Below are 15,595 nucleotides of genomic sequence, written 5' to 3'. Positions count from 1 at the left end.
TACATTTTTCAGTACGTTATATGGTAAAAATGATTAGGGTCATCAAAATCTGCAACTTGTCCCAAAAAAAACAAACTGCATGGTGATGGGGTCATAAACATAAAAAAAAAATAACTCTTGAAAAAAATGGAAAATAAATAAATAAAAAAAATATTAAAAGCATAGTTTATAGTGCATTATTTTAAAAAAATGAAATTAGTACTCCTCGCCGGACAAAAGCGAGACATTTTCCAGCCTGCAGCAGGAGAAGGGTTAACCTGGGGCCTGGAGTAACATCCTGCAGTAAGACATTACTCACAGCTCAGCACTCAGTCGCCAGGGACTGAATCAGGCTGCTCCAGGTCAAGAGAAGGACCCCCTCCATCCGCTGGCCCTCAGCCCCCATTGGAGTAGGGGCTGTAATCGGATCCGCGCTCGTCCCCCTCACTCTGCTGTTTCTCAAGGCACAAAGGTTTAACTGCAGGGGAGACAGAGCTGTTTGTAAACCACTCAAGATGCAGTTCATTAAAAGAGAGCGGAGGGGGGTAGAGAATGGGCAAGCCATCAAGTCTGACATAAAGCGGGTCTCAGTGCCCCTTTCCCCTCACCCCCGCATACTCCTCAACCAGCTTCACCCAAAAACATGCGGATGAGAAAAGTTTGTTGACCACCAAAGTCATCGATACGGCAAAATGTGATTCCCGAAAAGTAGAAAAAAATATTAAGATTTGAGTCTTTTACTGCTGAACTGAAAAGATGGTAAGGTAACAAATATGGAGTTGGCGACACTACTCGGGCAGATTTTGCCTGATGAAGAGCGCTCACTAATTTGTTACCATTGATGTAAATACTTTTATTCCCAACGATTGACGAAAGTATTCTCGGGGTGATACCTTTATTGGCTATCCTGAAAAATGGTTTCCATTAAAAAGGTATCAACCATCGAGACTCTCAAATTATATTTTTCTATCTACTGGCTAAAAAGGTACAAAAATATGTTTTTCCATTCCAAAAAGTATTAACTATCTATAAAAAAATATATATACAAAAAAAATATATCCACATTAAGGGGTGAAAAGTGAAGAGCTGAAAGGACAGGAACGTCTAGATTGGTGCAAAAAAAATGGGCCTCATGTAATAAAATGGGAATTGCAGTGACTAGCAAATTTTCTCAATAGAATGAGGTATTCATAAAAGGGTAATAATGTGCTGAATGGCACGGAGACCCCTCCAGTTCTGAAAATTGGCCTCTAAGATGCCCCTTAGGAATGGAGAGAAGGCCGCGCATATGCAGCTCCACTCAATCATCCATCATGGACATAGCTGAATAAACTTGTCTATGGCAGCGCCAGAGACAAATCAGGTTTACTGTGCTATGTCCGCCATAGACAATGAATGGAGCTGCGCATGCGCGGCCTTTGATGGATTCCAAAGAGGCATTTTGGAGCCCCATTGTCAGGATCCAAGGGGGTCCCAGTATTCACTCAGGAAGGCAAGACTAATAACATCCTGAACAAGTACTGAGACCCCGTCCCCTCCTGTGAATGGGGCTATACACTGCCCCTTAGGCGCGGCGGCGCACAAGTGCGGCCTCTGCTCTATTCCATTCATTGTCTATGGTGAAGATGGCGGAGTAAACTTGTTTTTTTTACCTCCGACAGTCCCAGACAGTTTTTACTTTGCTGTCTCCGCTGTATACAATGAATGGAGTGGAACTGCGCATGCGCCACCCCTGCTCTGTCATGACGGGGCATTTTAGAGTATCGTTCTTGGGACTGACGAAATATGAGTGGTTGGACCCCCAGTGATTCTTTGAATAGTTGGTTGACACCTTAGCAGTTTGCTTAATGCTCATTTGGAAGACGGCCATATCTCCCCCATAAACATGAAAAATTGCTTCAGTGTTTTAATGGGGAGGATAGAGTAAACTTCTGCCCCACAGCTCTGACAACAAAATGATCAGGCAGTGAAAATCAACATGCCCAGTCGTTTTATCTTTAACACTATCTGTTGCGATAGTGTCGAGCGTCCCCTATAAAGTTTAAACAGGATGGCAGTGCCTCCAAATTTAGTGGGTTTAGACAATTTTTTTTACTCCAAGGTGCATAATGGCTCTAAGTCATCAACCTTATTACCAGGTGGGAGCGATGACCACGAATGGAGAAGCCAGCCAGTCCTTCCCGGGACACGTTTAGGGGTCCTTCAGGGACTGATGTTTCGGGTCTCCGTTAGTAGGGATTTGTACTGAATCTCCAGTTTATGGGCTCAGGTCCTGTAAAGCTGGAGCCACAGTGGGATGTGATGCATGGATAATCGTGTGACTGAGGCTTGGGGGGCTCCCAGATAATGAATTCCATTTATGTCTACTATAGCATCATATGTGCAGAACAGGTCAACGCTCAGGGATATAACAGGTGATGTTTGCATCCTGCCATAAGTAATAGACCCTGGTGATAAAGGATTGCTGTAAAGTCACCTCCAAATGGGGCGGTCTTCTGCAGGACCTATGGGCCCTATAATTGTCAGAGCCCGGGCCCATAATTGTCAGAGCCCGGGCCCACTACAATATCTTGTAATTATATCTGTTATAACAATTTAAGCTACATGCATCAATAGATCTTAGACCTGTTGAGGTTGTTGTACTTACGATAATTGATGCCAGCTGTATAATCCTAACATTAGGGTAAGTGGTTTAGGTGCCTAGCTAGAAGCAGGTAAATTCCCCCCCCAAAAAAATAATCTACTATACAGCCATTCAGACATGGATTATCCAAGTAAATATACCAGCCTCATCAGGATTAATAGACCTACTTATGATATGTGTACTGTGAAATCCGTTCTAAGTAATCTAGTGTCTCCTTATATAAAGCTTACAGGACTATAGTAAGTCTAGTGTTAACAAGAGGTTGCCCAGCCAAGAATTGTTTCCATTAATCAGTTCAGTATTGGGTAGTTTCTGGCTTGGAGTTAACATGACTTTATATTATTTTAGCCAAGATGGTGGTCTTTGGGTACAACCACTGTGGGTGCTCTGAGATACACACCTGGGTAGTTTTCAGTTATCCGGGTGGCACCAGGAGCATCATTCCAGCTCCTATGGTAGGACTATGAGCTTGGATTTGACAACCAATAAATGCTTTGGGGCACCTTGGGCCTCTTTGGGTGCATTATTGACCGTTCCCACAAAGGGCCCCAAAGCCTTGGAGCAAGAAGGTGCATCACTCTGAGGTGGCATGGAGGAAACTGAAATGTCTCATTATTTTCAGTCTCTTAATAAAAAAAGTTATTCGATACCGCGCTAATTCCCGTCACCTGGCAGTCTTGAGTCTGACCACAAAAACAGCTCATCTTCATAGCTGTGAGCATGTGCCGGCCATGTACGGACTTGCCATCGTGATGTACAGTAATCCTACAGACTCGCGGTTATCTGCTTCGTCATGACTGGCAGATCCCAGGTGCGGATATTTGCATTTTTCTAGTATATGTGTGGTCAGATCAATCGGATCGTCTTATTGAGATCAGATTGTGGCGGGCTATCTGTAAATCATGGGTGTTTGCCAGAGAGACTACTACTTTTTAGGGTCCAATGTTTCCACTTAATGCTGAATCATGGAAAGACAATAATGCCCATGCAGGTGAACACCTGACCCTTGGGAACAGTCCAAAGTTTAAAGTGATCCATTTTGAAGGTTCTTAGATTATTATTGGTCCAAACTGCAATTTTCAGAATCTTATGTTATGCAGAATTTGCAGAATCTTATGTTTTTCATCTGACACACATGTGGGAATACACCGTAACGTATGATGAGTTCCTCCGATGTGGTCATGATCGGAAGGAGGAGGTGCGGGATTATCCGTAGCGCTGGATTTATTAGATCCGTCTTTATTTCCATATAACAGGTAGTAAATAGGGCAGGGATCATGGGCCGGGGTCATGCCATCCACCTTTACGAAAGGGGGAAAAGAAACTAAAAAAAAGGAGCAGGCTCAGATGCTCTTCGGTTGATGTCCCGGTCCACCGATACTCCACAAGACACGTGGACTCTACATTTGTACTTTGTGATTTTTTTTTTTATTCCCTCTGAGAAGAAAAACCCAACAGACAGAAGAACAAGCTTTCATTTGCAATGTTTTCTTACTTTCACTTACTGGTATCTACTGCCATTTCCCCTTTTTTTATGTCAAAAATTATATTTATCTGCTGGATAACAAAGTCTGAACCCATCCAAAGTGTCACTGATACCCTGCAGCTCCGGTCCCGACACTGACCCAGTCCTCATCGTGGCCAATGACCTGTGATTGACCAAGCTGGCATTTCTTGCCTTTTCTGGTGAGTCAATACAGGACCAGATGGAACCTTCTTTTTAAAACCCCAAGGAAAATATGGTTTTCCAACAAAAGTGTGATTTGTCACATCAAGCCTCTGCAGAGAAATTGTGCCAGTACGTTACCCGTTGAAATAATGAGGTGACCACATATAATATGGCCTGACCAGGTCCACCAAAACAGGAGCTTATTGTGCTCGCTCATGAACGGAGGTCCTAAGTGGAGACTCCCATTCATTTATGACATCCATATATCCTAAAACAGTATATGGGTAAGTGTTGTCTTGATGTTAGGTAGAAGCCTTCGACTTGATCTCGATCCATGGCGACTAGATGGATGAACGCTCTGTAGGAACATCGTTCTTGTGCATCCTAGGTAGGTCACCAGGGTCTTCTCCTCCGTTATCTTGATCGTATCAAGCCATCAGGTAGGTTTCTGGTCGTCTTCTTCACCTTGTTCCTTCTATTTTTTTCGACCATAATGTCCTTCTCCAGTGATTGTCTTGATGAGACCACCCAAAAGGCATAGCTATAGGGGGTGCAGAGGACACACAACACAATAGATAAGAACATTTTTTCATTATATTGTTGTGTCCATATGACAGAAGTAACACATGGACCCCCACCATGACAAACCATACACACTTCATAGGGTTCTATGGTGATACATTTGGTTCAGTAAAACCTCTCGTCTCTCTGGGGCCATAATGCAAAAAGTAAAACGCAGTTCAATATGGATGTCTGAGACCGTCCTTGGTTTGTAGCTAAGAGGTTAACATTTGCTTCCCCAATGTCTTCAGTTTTGGAGAAGGGGCTCACAAGTTTGACACATTCCAGCACACAGCAACTAAGGGCTTCAAGGTAAAGAGCCAAATCCCCAGATTTGCAGAGTCCAGATTTGGCGCAGCTGGCTAATGTGAAATGGCTAGCATAGCCCACCCCTCCTCTTTCACCACCTCCTCCCCTCTTCTTTATACTTTAGGGGGAGGGTTGGAGCTGGGCAGAGTTTGGGAAAACTCCCTACTGGTGTCAGCTGAGCAGATAATTGAAAGGTTTCTGTCCGACTAGCTGAAACTAGTTGGGAAACACAAAGGAAGAGATAAGAACACTGTGCTCCTTGTACTTCTACTCCATCCGACCCAACAACCAGGACCAGGAGGCTGCGACTAAAGCCACGGCACAGGTAGGAATCACCTCTACTTCTATTCTAAGCTAAGGCGACTCAGGACGGGTGCAAAAAGTTTTGAAAAAGTTTAGAAGTAGTTTAGTTCTTTAGCAATAGAAACCCAAGTCTTTGGATGTAGTAGAGAACTTTTGTCCTACAAGGGATTGTAGGTCCTTGGAATATACTTACATTTTGGCGATTGTTTCGTTGCCCCCTAGATCTTACAATCTAAAGGAATCCATCTCTTTAGCATGTAGATGAATGCATGTGTAACTTGCCTGAACAAGATGCTTCCTCCCAAGACAACCAGCAATCCTTAGAGCCACTTATTGAAGGTCACAAGGGTCTTAACCCCAGAGATGCACAAATCACCCCTCCCCCCCCCAAATTGCTGCAGGAGGTTAGTATATTAGTGAGGAGTTGAGTTTTAGGGTCAAAGAGTATTAAAGTAAAGAGGGTAAGATGAAGGATGCTGGTATGTGCAGGAGATGGGAGAAGAGCTGGTGCCACCGAGAAGGAAAACTTCAGAAAGTTTTTATATTCAAAAAGCTCTGTGATATTTAATAATGTTCTCTTTGTCTGGTGGAACGCATCCCCCCCTCTCCATAGCCTTCTTTCTTCCCCTGTAAAGGCCCCTTGGCATCGTTTAAATGACAAAAGCGGTCGTATAATTCATAAATCAGTATGATCCTTTCCTATGCAGTGAGGGGACAATAACTTTCTTTATTCCGGTACCTACAAAAGAATGTTCCCCTCAAATTCCACCCACTTTATCTAAAAAGTGCACCCTGGGGAGCATAAGAATAAATTCACTCTTCCAGTCGTAGAGGACAACAACGACCCGGGGAGAGTTACCTACCAAATCAACTTTTCAAATAGCCATTGATTTAAAAAAAATATATATAAACTTCTACAAAGTTGTTTTTTTTTAAACTATTAAATTATATTGACATTTTCCTCTTTTTTTTTTTTTTACTTGATTTTCTGTACTATCATTAAAATACACTTCAGTAACTGATTAAAAAAATATTATTTTAAGAAGCTTTATGGCAAAAAAGACCTTGTGGAGTACAGTAATCACAAAAAGCTAATTGAAAGAAATGTCTACATTTTGGGATAGGACTGACAACAACTGAGTACTGCGACAGAATTTATTAGACCATATATATAATCTAGTTTGGGACAATTTTAGAGAACATTTTTGGAAGCTTTTTGTTTTTCTCTTTAATCTAAAAATGTCACTTATAAATCGACAACAAGTTTCCCAAATTAATTTGGCTTCAAAATATCGTTACACAAACCTTCACCTTCTCTTAGTTTCCTGGCCTCTTACGTAGTCATCCCTCTCTTGTTAACCTCCGTGGCTCTTCCCCACTCCATTAAACCCTCTCTTGTGGCTTCTCAAATATTTATGCAGCTTTTATTATGCTGTATTTGACCGACATCCAAAAGCTCTCGACCTGTGGAATCCCTAACGAGCGAGAGTTCCCCATTTCCTTAAGCGCTGCGATCCAGTTAAAGTTAATTGGGCAATTAATGTGTAATCCTGAATTTGGAGACGTGAACACGACATGAAATGCTGGGATTGAACCTGTGTGCGCTTTAAATCCCCAGAAGTTGTGGCTCTCGGCCAATGCAAACATTAGATTATTGACTTTAAGAGGGGAAAAAAAAGAGAACCGAAGATCGAGACCATTATACGAGTTCACTTCTAAAAGCCTCAACTGCAAGAAGTGCAGAGGTAGAAACTGTGATGGAGGAGATATAAATGTAGAGATAAGAGATGAAAACAAGTAGCAGCACTTATAACGGTATATGTCGGGGTCCCAAGGATGGTGAGCCGTGGCCCCCTATATAACCTAGGCAGTTGGTGGAGCGGCCAGTGTTCAACAATGGCAAAACGTAACTCATATTGGAGGCTCGGTCTTTAACGATGTGTAGAGTCCTAGTTCACATGCACACGGGCCCTCGCTGGGCACTGGGCCGCCAACTTCGGAGGTCCATCCTTTGGATGGTCGTTCTTTTCATTCTCCATGTTGGTCACACTTCTTACAATTTGGGCCCTGGTGCTGGGGCACCATCTTCACCTGCAGTCTCTCTTGGGTCTGACTTTCCTTGCCGTGAGCTTCTTCAGGCAGCGGACAATCGCCTCCTTCTTGGCGACAACTTGCTTACTCTCAGTTGTCAGAGCTTCTTCTGGCAGCGGACACTAGTCTCCTTCTTGGCGACAACTTGCTCACTCTCAGTTGTCAGGTTTACCTTGCTGTTCCTTGGAGCTGTCTTTCTCAGAGACACTTATAAATTATAGGAATACTGTCTTAACAGGCAAGTTTTCTCCTCTTCCCTGTAGGTGGTCCAAGATTCCTCTGTCAGAGACACCCGCAGCAGAGACTATTTCCCCTCTGTGACATAGCCTGCCTCTATCTGACCAATGTGCCTGTTCTGAAACTACAAACATGCTGACCAAGATTAATGTTGGGGGAACACAGACGTTTGAGTCTCGCTCTCCAAACCCTCCTGGTAAAGCCCAGCGCCTATTCCAAGAATGGTATCTATGGGAAAGGGTTTACACAAACTCTGCCCCCTTTAAGCCTAGTATGTTCCCATTTTGCCAAGATTGGGTGTCAAAATAGGACTATCTCTGGAAAATTTGGGGCAGATGGCAGTTATGTCTACGAGGGTCAGGCACCACATTATTCAGAGCTCCAATCTGCTGAACGAGACATCTGCAAGTGACCCCAGTGGATGGAACCTGGGCCGCATCCCCAGTATGTACCTAGGCTACCAGTCACACGCCAAATACAAGTAAACCTGCCCTATCAGAGCTGGGTTGTATGGCGTTTCCTCAAGGAAAACCAAGGACTGGACGGCATTAAACTAATTAGCACAAAGACATACCACAAGAACAAGTGATGCTCAAAGACCCCTCTATTTCATAAGACCCCAATATGGCACATGGTAGACCAGGGACCCGGTTACTGGTTTTGTACTGTGGCTCAGGAGGTATGACTATGGTGGGTAGCCTTCCGTAATGGGCACTGGTTGGCATCCTGGCTCTTCAGACTGGTCATAGCTGACGTGAGCGATGCCGGCCTTTTTTTTAATTTTACCTGAAGCTGTGATTTTGGGATACTACTTCGATGTATGCATTACATACAGATGTAGCTGAGCTTGTCAGCACAAATGGTTGAGTCATTGTGCATTTTCTGTTACAGCCGGCTTTGCATCAGCCAAACGCACCATGATGAAGGGGTTTGTCATGGGAAATTTGGATATAGTGATGTTGCACCGTGAATGTAGCGGAGTTGAGTTCCTCAGATACAGCAGAGCTGTTTTTGTCATTATGAACTCATGAATTTCTGTGACACTAGGATTAAGGGATCTTGAGCACATGACTGGCTGTAGTGTGCAGTGAAGGCCCCAGGTGGGAATTTTCCCCCTGGGGAAAGCACCATGCTGGGTCCTGTGGCTGGAATGTGCCTGGGGCTATTAGCCCAGCATTGTATATGGCATAGAAGGAACATGCAACAGATGTCAGCAGAACTGGACCACCGGGCTGTAAAACAAGGGAGGGGGTAACCTTTCGGGGGTCGTCCATCTTATCTGAGATTCTAGCATATATTATCGTAAGGCATGTTGATAATTAGGCTGGATATTAGTATCGTCTACAGCAGGGGTCCCCAACTCCAGTCCTCAAGGCCCACCAACATGTCATGTTTTCAGGATTTCCTTAGTCTTGCCCAGGTAATAATTGCATCACCTGTGCAATGCAAAGGAAATCCTGAAAACATGACCTGTTGGTGGGCCTAAGGACTGGAGTTGGGGACCTCTGGTCTACAGGACTCTGCTCTGATTCCTATAGACTTCTATGGGGAGGGGAGAAATGCATGAAACCGTGGCCATCTCATATGTGGCTGATGACCACTTTGCACCTCTGGATAAATGTGGATCCAAGAGGTGGACATTTGCCCTTGTATTTGGTGGACTTTAATATGTGATCACTGGATCTCTATGACCTTCTCTGATGAGTAGGGTGAAGGGGCAGGGACACAGGTTGGTTCCTGGCTGCCCCTTCACTACACTGCCCCTATACATATTGGCCCACAAGCCCTTTCTAGACCCCATTTGGGCATAAGCTTCGGTACAGCGCAGCGCCAAGGATGCATGTGTCCAGGAGAGGAGTGGGGCTCCAGAGAGGGACGCTGACCATTCTGCTGATCACTGGGGGTCCCAGGAATATGGGACCTGATTGCAAGGTCATCAAAGTAAAAACAAAAATATAGGAAATTAGGAACCAGATGGATTATAGAAGGGACTAAAGTCCCTATGTGAAAAGTTAGGATCGTCCCTGCATAGGAAGGACCATTCGTCTGGATGCGGTGCTCTACGGACAGAAGATTGACAATTCGGGGTGGCGTGGTCAAACTGCGCCCAAATTGCGTTCTCCCATGCTATTAGAAAATGCTGATTTGTCTCGGCGCAGCGCACGGACGCTGGCGAGATCCCCTGATCCAACAGGCTCTAAAACGGAGACCTTCAGCCTCGCACTGCCAGGTATCGACCTGTAAACTATAGAATTAAAACCTCTCCGTTCTTGGCAATGAAGAAGACTTTTGATAAGAGGTAAATTGCACAGTTGTTTGTTTTTTACAAGTATTTTGTAATGTTACCCATTTAAGCAAGAGGAGTTAAACCCCTTTAAGTGAAGTATTACCCTGGGCTATAGATCCTGAAGGGCCGTTCTTGGGTTGGTAAACAATGATGGAGCCCTATAGACTCTGCATACATAATAGAAGGCGTCAGCCCGCTATAAGAACCTCTCCATGAGATTTCCCATTCAGTCTCTGATGGAGAACAAAAGGCCTCTGTTGTAAATCACTGGAGGAAAGTGTTTCTTAGATGCTCAGCCTGAAGGGCAGGAACAAGGCTGCAATGGCTTCCTCATCCATGACATTAAGTGATTACAAGTGGCCGGGAAATTGGCTTCTGCCTATTCGGTCACTTCAGAAAGGATTTTTCATTTGCAAATGTCCTGCTGTTGGATCTCAAACCATGTATTTACTTGGCAACTGCTGAACAAATATTGTAGTCATAGCCTAATAATGGGCCAATTTTCCCATATCTTATTCATAGTCCTTTACAGGGCGCTCCCTTCTGGAGGACCCAGTGTTCAATCATTGCACTGGCAGCCCATTGACTTAAACGAACATATGTAATACCTCATTTAAACAGTGGTGGCACTGCAGGAAAATTAAACAGCTACCACCCTACAGATCATTGACGATCACCAGGGATCACAGCAGGAATATCAATTCAGACGACTTCTCTAACAATTGGAGGTTACATTTTATACAGTGTTTGATCATTTGACACTTGCTGAATTATAAACTTTTATGTTCACTTGGTAACTTTATTTTTTTTACATTTTCGCCCAGGATGGACCTGCGAGCTTTGTGTGTCATTGTGTTGGTGGCAATTCTGGCTGTGAGTTCTCAGGCTGCGAAAAACAAAAAAGGTAGGAATTGTGGTAATTTTACAGTCACTTCACTTCCTTTGCGATTGACAGGTACATGGTGAAAGCTCCCGACTTGAGGATCTGTGGTAAGATGGTGATCAGGAGTGGCCATTTGGCCTCCATCTAGCTACTCTATCCAGCGGGACCCCGTAGATTTTGGCTTAAGAACCCTACGTCCTTTAAACTTGTCTCCAGGGTCCTTACACATTTTGTATTTACATCATCAGAAAAAGGCAAGAAAGCAGCATCGGACTGCGTGGGATGGAAGTGGAGTCGCTGCGTCCCTAATAGCAAGGACTGTGGTGTAGGAACCCGGGAGGGAACATGCAAAGAAGAGACCAACAAACTTAAGTGCAAGATCCCCTGCAACTGGAAGAAGCCATTTGGAGGTGAGAAAGATCTAGAATTACATTAAAGAACTTCACGATAACCAAGAGGTTGGTCATCGCAGGATATAGTCCTATAAAAGCATCCAAGTCAACAGTCCCGATTTTGCTGGAGCAATTCTGCAAACTTGCCTGTGGTAGGGCCAGGGTTTAGCAAAACTACATGAAAAACTGGGTGGCTTTGGGATATTATGTAATATTTTTTAATTCTGGTGTCTTTTTATGTAGCACGGGTCTTTTAGTGTGACTGCACACTATTTTTTACATTCCAGTTAGTACATCTGTATCAGAAGGAGAATGCACAGATGTAAGGCCTTATCCTTGGATAGTCCTTTGTATCAATGTGCAATATTGGAACATAGGATAATGGCACATCCACAGGAAGCCGTATAGTCTTGTATGAATTGCCTCAGATTTGCTCAAATTAATTTAGATGTTTGCAGAGGCCTAATTATTCATCAGGGCCGTGTACATGGAAGGGACCGAAACCATCACTAGACACCAGTATCACTACTCTTCCTGTGTCTCACATTCTGCAGCCGATTGCAAATACAAGTTTGAAAACTGGGGAGAATGTAACGTGGAAACCGGTGTGAAGAGCCGTTCTGGGACCCTGAAGAAGGCCCTCTTTGAGGCAGAGTGCAAGCAAGCCGTGCAAGCCACCAAACCATGTTCCATCAAGACCAAAACCAAAGGTGAGCCTGATGGTCAATGATCTTTGAAGGTCTTGGTGACCTTGAATAAGGCCTCTTTCATGTCGTCAGTTCGTGTGATGACCGTTTTCACACATACTGGAGACACTAACACACATAGACCCATTCAATTGAATGGGTCTGTGCACACATCTGTGTTTTTTCACAGACCGTGTGTCTGAGTTACCCACATGTCGACATGTCCGTTTTTGTGCAGCTGCACAGATCACATGGACCCATTCAAGTCAGTGGATCCATATAAACATGTACCGCGCACGGATGCGGTCCGTGTGCCGCATCAGTATCACACAGATGGCCGCCGGGGAAGAAGTGTTACAGTAAGCTCTGTTCCCCGGCGGCTGGTGCTGAAGCCGGCTCTCATCATTCTTCCCTGTTCTGTCGGCGATTGGCGCGAGCAGAGGAGAATGATGAGAGTTATATTAATGTCCAAATGATGACAGCAGGTGAGGGCTTTTGGGACTCTTACCACCATCATCCAATACCTGCTGCCGCTAATAAAAGTGATAGCAGGAGCGGATGATCGCGGTATTCCTCAGCTGCCACCTGCGATCTGACAAAATAAAGCTCACAGCTGGGGGCTGGTATGCTCAGGCTGGTAAGGGGTCATGGATATTGCCACCCCCCAGCCTAAAAATAGCAGCCTACAGTTGCCCAGAAAAGGCGCATCTATTAGATGCACCTATTCTGGCACTGTGACCAGCTCTTCCCACTTGCCCTGTAGCGGTGGCATGTGGGGTTCATATTTGTAGGGTTGATGTTACCTCTGTAATGTCAGGTGACATCAAGCCTCATAGCTTAGTAATGGAGAAGCGTCTATAAGACACCTATCCATTACTAATCCTACAGTTACATGGTAAATAAAAACACAGCCAGAATAAAAATCCTTTATTTGAAAAAATTACACAAACTCCTTTAATATTCTAAATTAAACCATACTTACTGCAAAACCTAATCCCCGACGCCCTCGATCTCCTGTAATAAAAATAAAATAAAAAACAACAATATACCATACGTGTCACACTGTAATCCATGTCTGGGGGCTAAATAGATTTAAACCAGGATGGTGCCAAGATTTGACTGTCCCGGCTAAAAACCACTGGGGAATGAGCTGCTGAGAGCGCAGGTGGCATCATCGAGGTTGGGCTGAACTGCGGTGACCTCAGGACCGTGGTAAAATGCCAGTGGTGATGTCACGGCTGGTGAATGATGCTGCGCTCCCAGCAGCTCATTCACCAGTGGTTTTCAGCCGGGACATTCGCATCTTGGCACCGTCCTGGTTGAAAAATATTTAGCTCCAGACATGGATTACAGCGTGGGACTCAATGTCTGACAGGTATGGTATATTGTTGTTTTTTTTATTTATATTTTATTACAGGAGATCGAGGGCGTCGGGGAATTAGGTGCTGCAGTAAGTATGGTTTAATTTAAAATATTAAAGAGTGTGTATTTTTTTTTCAAATAAAGGATTTTATTCTTGCTGTGTCTTTTACCATATACCATTATAGACACCTCTCCATTACTAAGCCTTGGACTTGATATCACCTGACATTACAGAGGTGACATCAACCCCACAAATATGAACCCCACTTGCCACTGCTACAGGGCAAGTTGGAAGAGCTGGGCAAAGTGTCAGAATAGGCTCATCTAATAGATACGCCTTTTCTGGGAAGCTGCGGGCTGCTGTTTTTAGGCTGGGGGGGTGCTATATCAATGGCCCCTTACCAGCCTGAGAATACCAGCCCCCAGCTGTGAGCTTTAGCAAGGCTGGTTGTCAAAAGTGGGGGGACCCCACGCTGTTTTTATTTATTTAAATAATTCCCTATTCTTGATAACCAACCTTGCTGAGCTGACAGCTGAGGGTTTTGCCTGGTTGGTTCAAGAAAATAGGGGGAAACCCACGTCGTGTTTTTTGTTTATTTAGTTAGATCGCAGGCGGTGGCTGAGAAATACCCCGATCATCTGCTCCTGCTGTCACTGTTATTAGTGGCCACAGGTGTCGGATGATGGGGGTAACAGTCCCAAAAGCCCTCACCTACTGTCATCGTTCAGACTTTAAGATGACTCATCATTCTCCTCTGCTCACGCCGATCGCTGGCAGAGCAGGGGAGAATGATGAGAGCTGTCTTCAGCACCAGCCGCCGGGGAACAGCACTTCCTGTAGAGCTTCTTCCCAGCGGCCGTCCGTGTGGTACTGATGCGGCACACTGTTGCCGCACGAATTACATATACGGACATCTCCGGTACCGTTTTTTCCGGTACTGGAAATATCAGGACATGTGAAACCAGCCTAGGAGAAGGAGAGAGGATACTACATTAAAAGCTGGAGAAGACCAAAGAGGCTTCTCGTTAACCTATATGAACTGTGCTGGTGGAGTTGGGTGGTGATGAATATGTTGTATTTTGGTGGCAGAACTTTATAAACTAAAAAAGGCACAAATATTTTTTGTGTATTTTTCTTCCAGGCAAAAAAGGTAAAGGAAAGGACTAGAATGCGAGCAGCTGGCACCCCAAGAATGGTCCTATGGCTTCAGCACCCTCAAAAATAATGGAATCTTCAGAAGCCTCTTAAAACCTGTCTCCACCATGCACTCTGTCCTGATATCCCCATTCTCAATATTTTTATTTTTTAATCACTAATGTCTTTAGGAAGAAAGAAAAAAAAGTGTTAAAAAAAAGTCTTTCCCTCCTCTTAAATTGAACTTACTGTAAATTGTCTTCCACGTCCCCCTGCTTCCATCTTACGGTCTTGTCTGATTTCTGCCGACATTGTCCCTCACGTATATAAACTATACCCCCCTCCTCCCTATTCGTACTGTACGTGGCTTCATATTTGTGTTTTTGTTTTTTTAGGATTTTTTTTTTTTTTTGCTTTTTATTTTGTTTTTAAATAAATGTACAGTTTGGATTTGTAGCAGTGTTTTTGGCTTTTCTTTCTTGCCATATATTTACACTTTGAGGCCCTTAAATAATGCGAGACCTCCCGGACTAATGAAAAAGTCAGTAAATCTCCCGTGCCCTGCCGAATCAGCCTGGAACCTTATAGAAACCTGCTGTTCTGGGAAAACTTCTTATTTGTCAAGCATCAGGTTCTGATTAGGCCAGGTCCCTGGCCAGTTTAGTTTTTGTGGGGCCCCCAGTCACCTGATGTGTCATGTCACCCAAGAATCGTCAACCATCACATGATAGGACCACATTTTTTCCCACGTGGCAGAGCTACACATAACAAACGACCATTATGCGTATCTCCCACCACTGACATTTAGAAAAGATGGACACCGTACTGTTTAGTGTGTCAGGGCAATTCTGATTTTATACTAAGTCACTTTCCTAACTTCACCCAGTTTTCTTTCTTTCTTTCTGTGTCCACACAGAAATAATGCTCCTAGTAAAGCCCATTAATGTGCCCACACAGTACGATACCCCTTTCTTTGCTCTTAAAGTGCCCACCACACACAGCAGGATGCCCTCAGTCCCCCCACACGCAGCATGATGCCCTCACAGTCCCCCCACAC

At 44.3% G+C, this 15,595-nt stretch overlaps 1 protein-coding gene across 1 annotated transcript; it reads left to right on the top strand.

Annotated features, from left to right (window-relative positions):
- The first annotated feature begins 5,348 nt into the window (after positions 1-5,348).
- MDK (midkine) lies at positions 5,349-14,994 on the top strand. The gene is made up of 5 exons (XM_069739741.1): positions 5,349-5,487; positions 10,905-10,984; positions 11,212-11,373; positions 11,910-12,065; positions 14,546-14,994. The coding sequence occupies exons 2-5, from the start codon at positions 10,906-10,908 to the stop codon at positions 14,569-14,571; spliced, it is 423 nt and encodes a 140-aa protein (XP_069595842.1). The 5' UTR covers positions 5,349-5,487; position 10,905; the 3' UTR covers positions 14,572-14,994.
- The last annotated feature ends 601 nt before the right edge of the window (positions 14,995-15,595 follow it).

This window comes from Ranitomeya imitator, chromosome 9 (genome assembly GCF_032444005.1).
Source record: "Ranitomeya imitator isolate aRanImi1 chromosome 9, aRanImi1.pri, whole genome shotgun sequence".
NCBI lineage: Eukaryota > Metazoa > Chordata > Amphibia > Anura > Dendrobatidae > Ranitomeya > Ranitomeya imitator.
This window is presented reverse-complemented; position numbering and strand designations above follow the sequence as displayed.

Bases quoted from the DNA above. Each gene is read 5' to 3' on its own strand.
- MDK (XM_069739741.1), top strand. From the start codon at position 10,906: ATGGACCTGCGAGCTTTGTGTGTCATTGTGTTGGTGGCAATTCTGGCT. The intron at 10,985-11,211 runs GTAGGAATTGTG...TTACATCATCAG, and splicing joins GGCTGCGAAAAACAAAAAAG to AAAAAGGCAAGAAAGCAGCA. The intron at 12,066-14,545 runs GTGAGCCTGATG...TTTTTCTTCCAG, and splicing joins CATCAAGACCAAAACCAAAG to GCAAAAAAGGTAAAGGAAAG.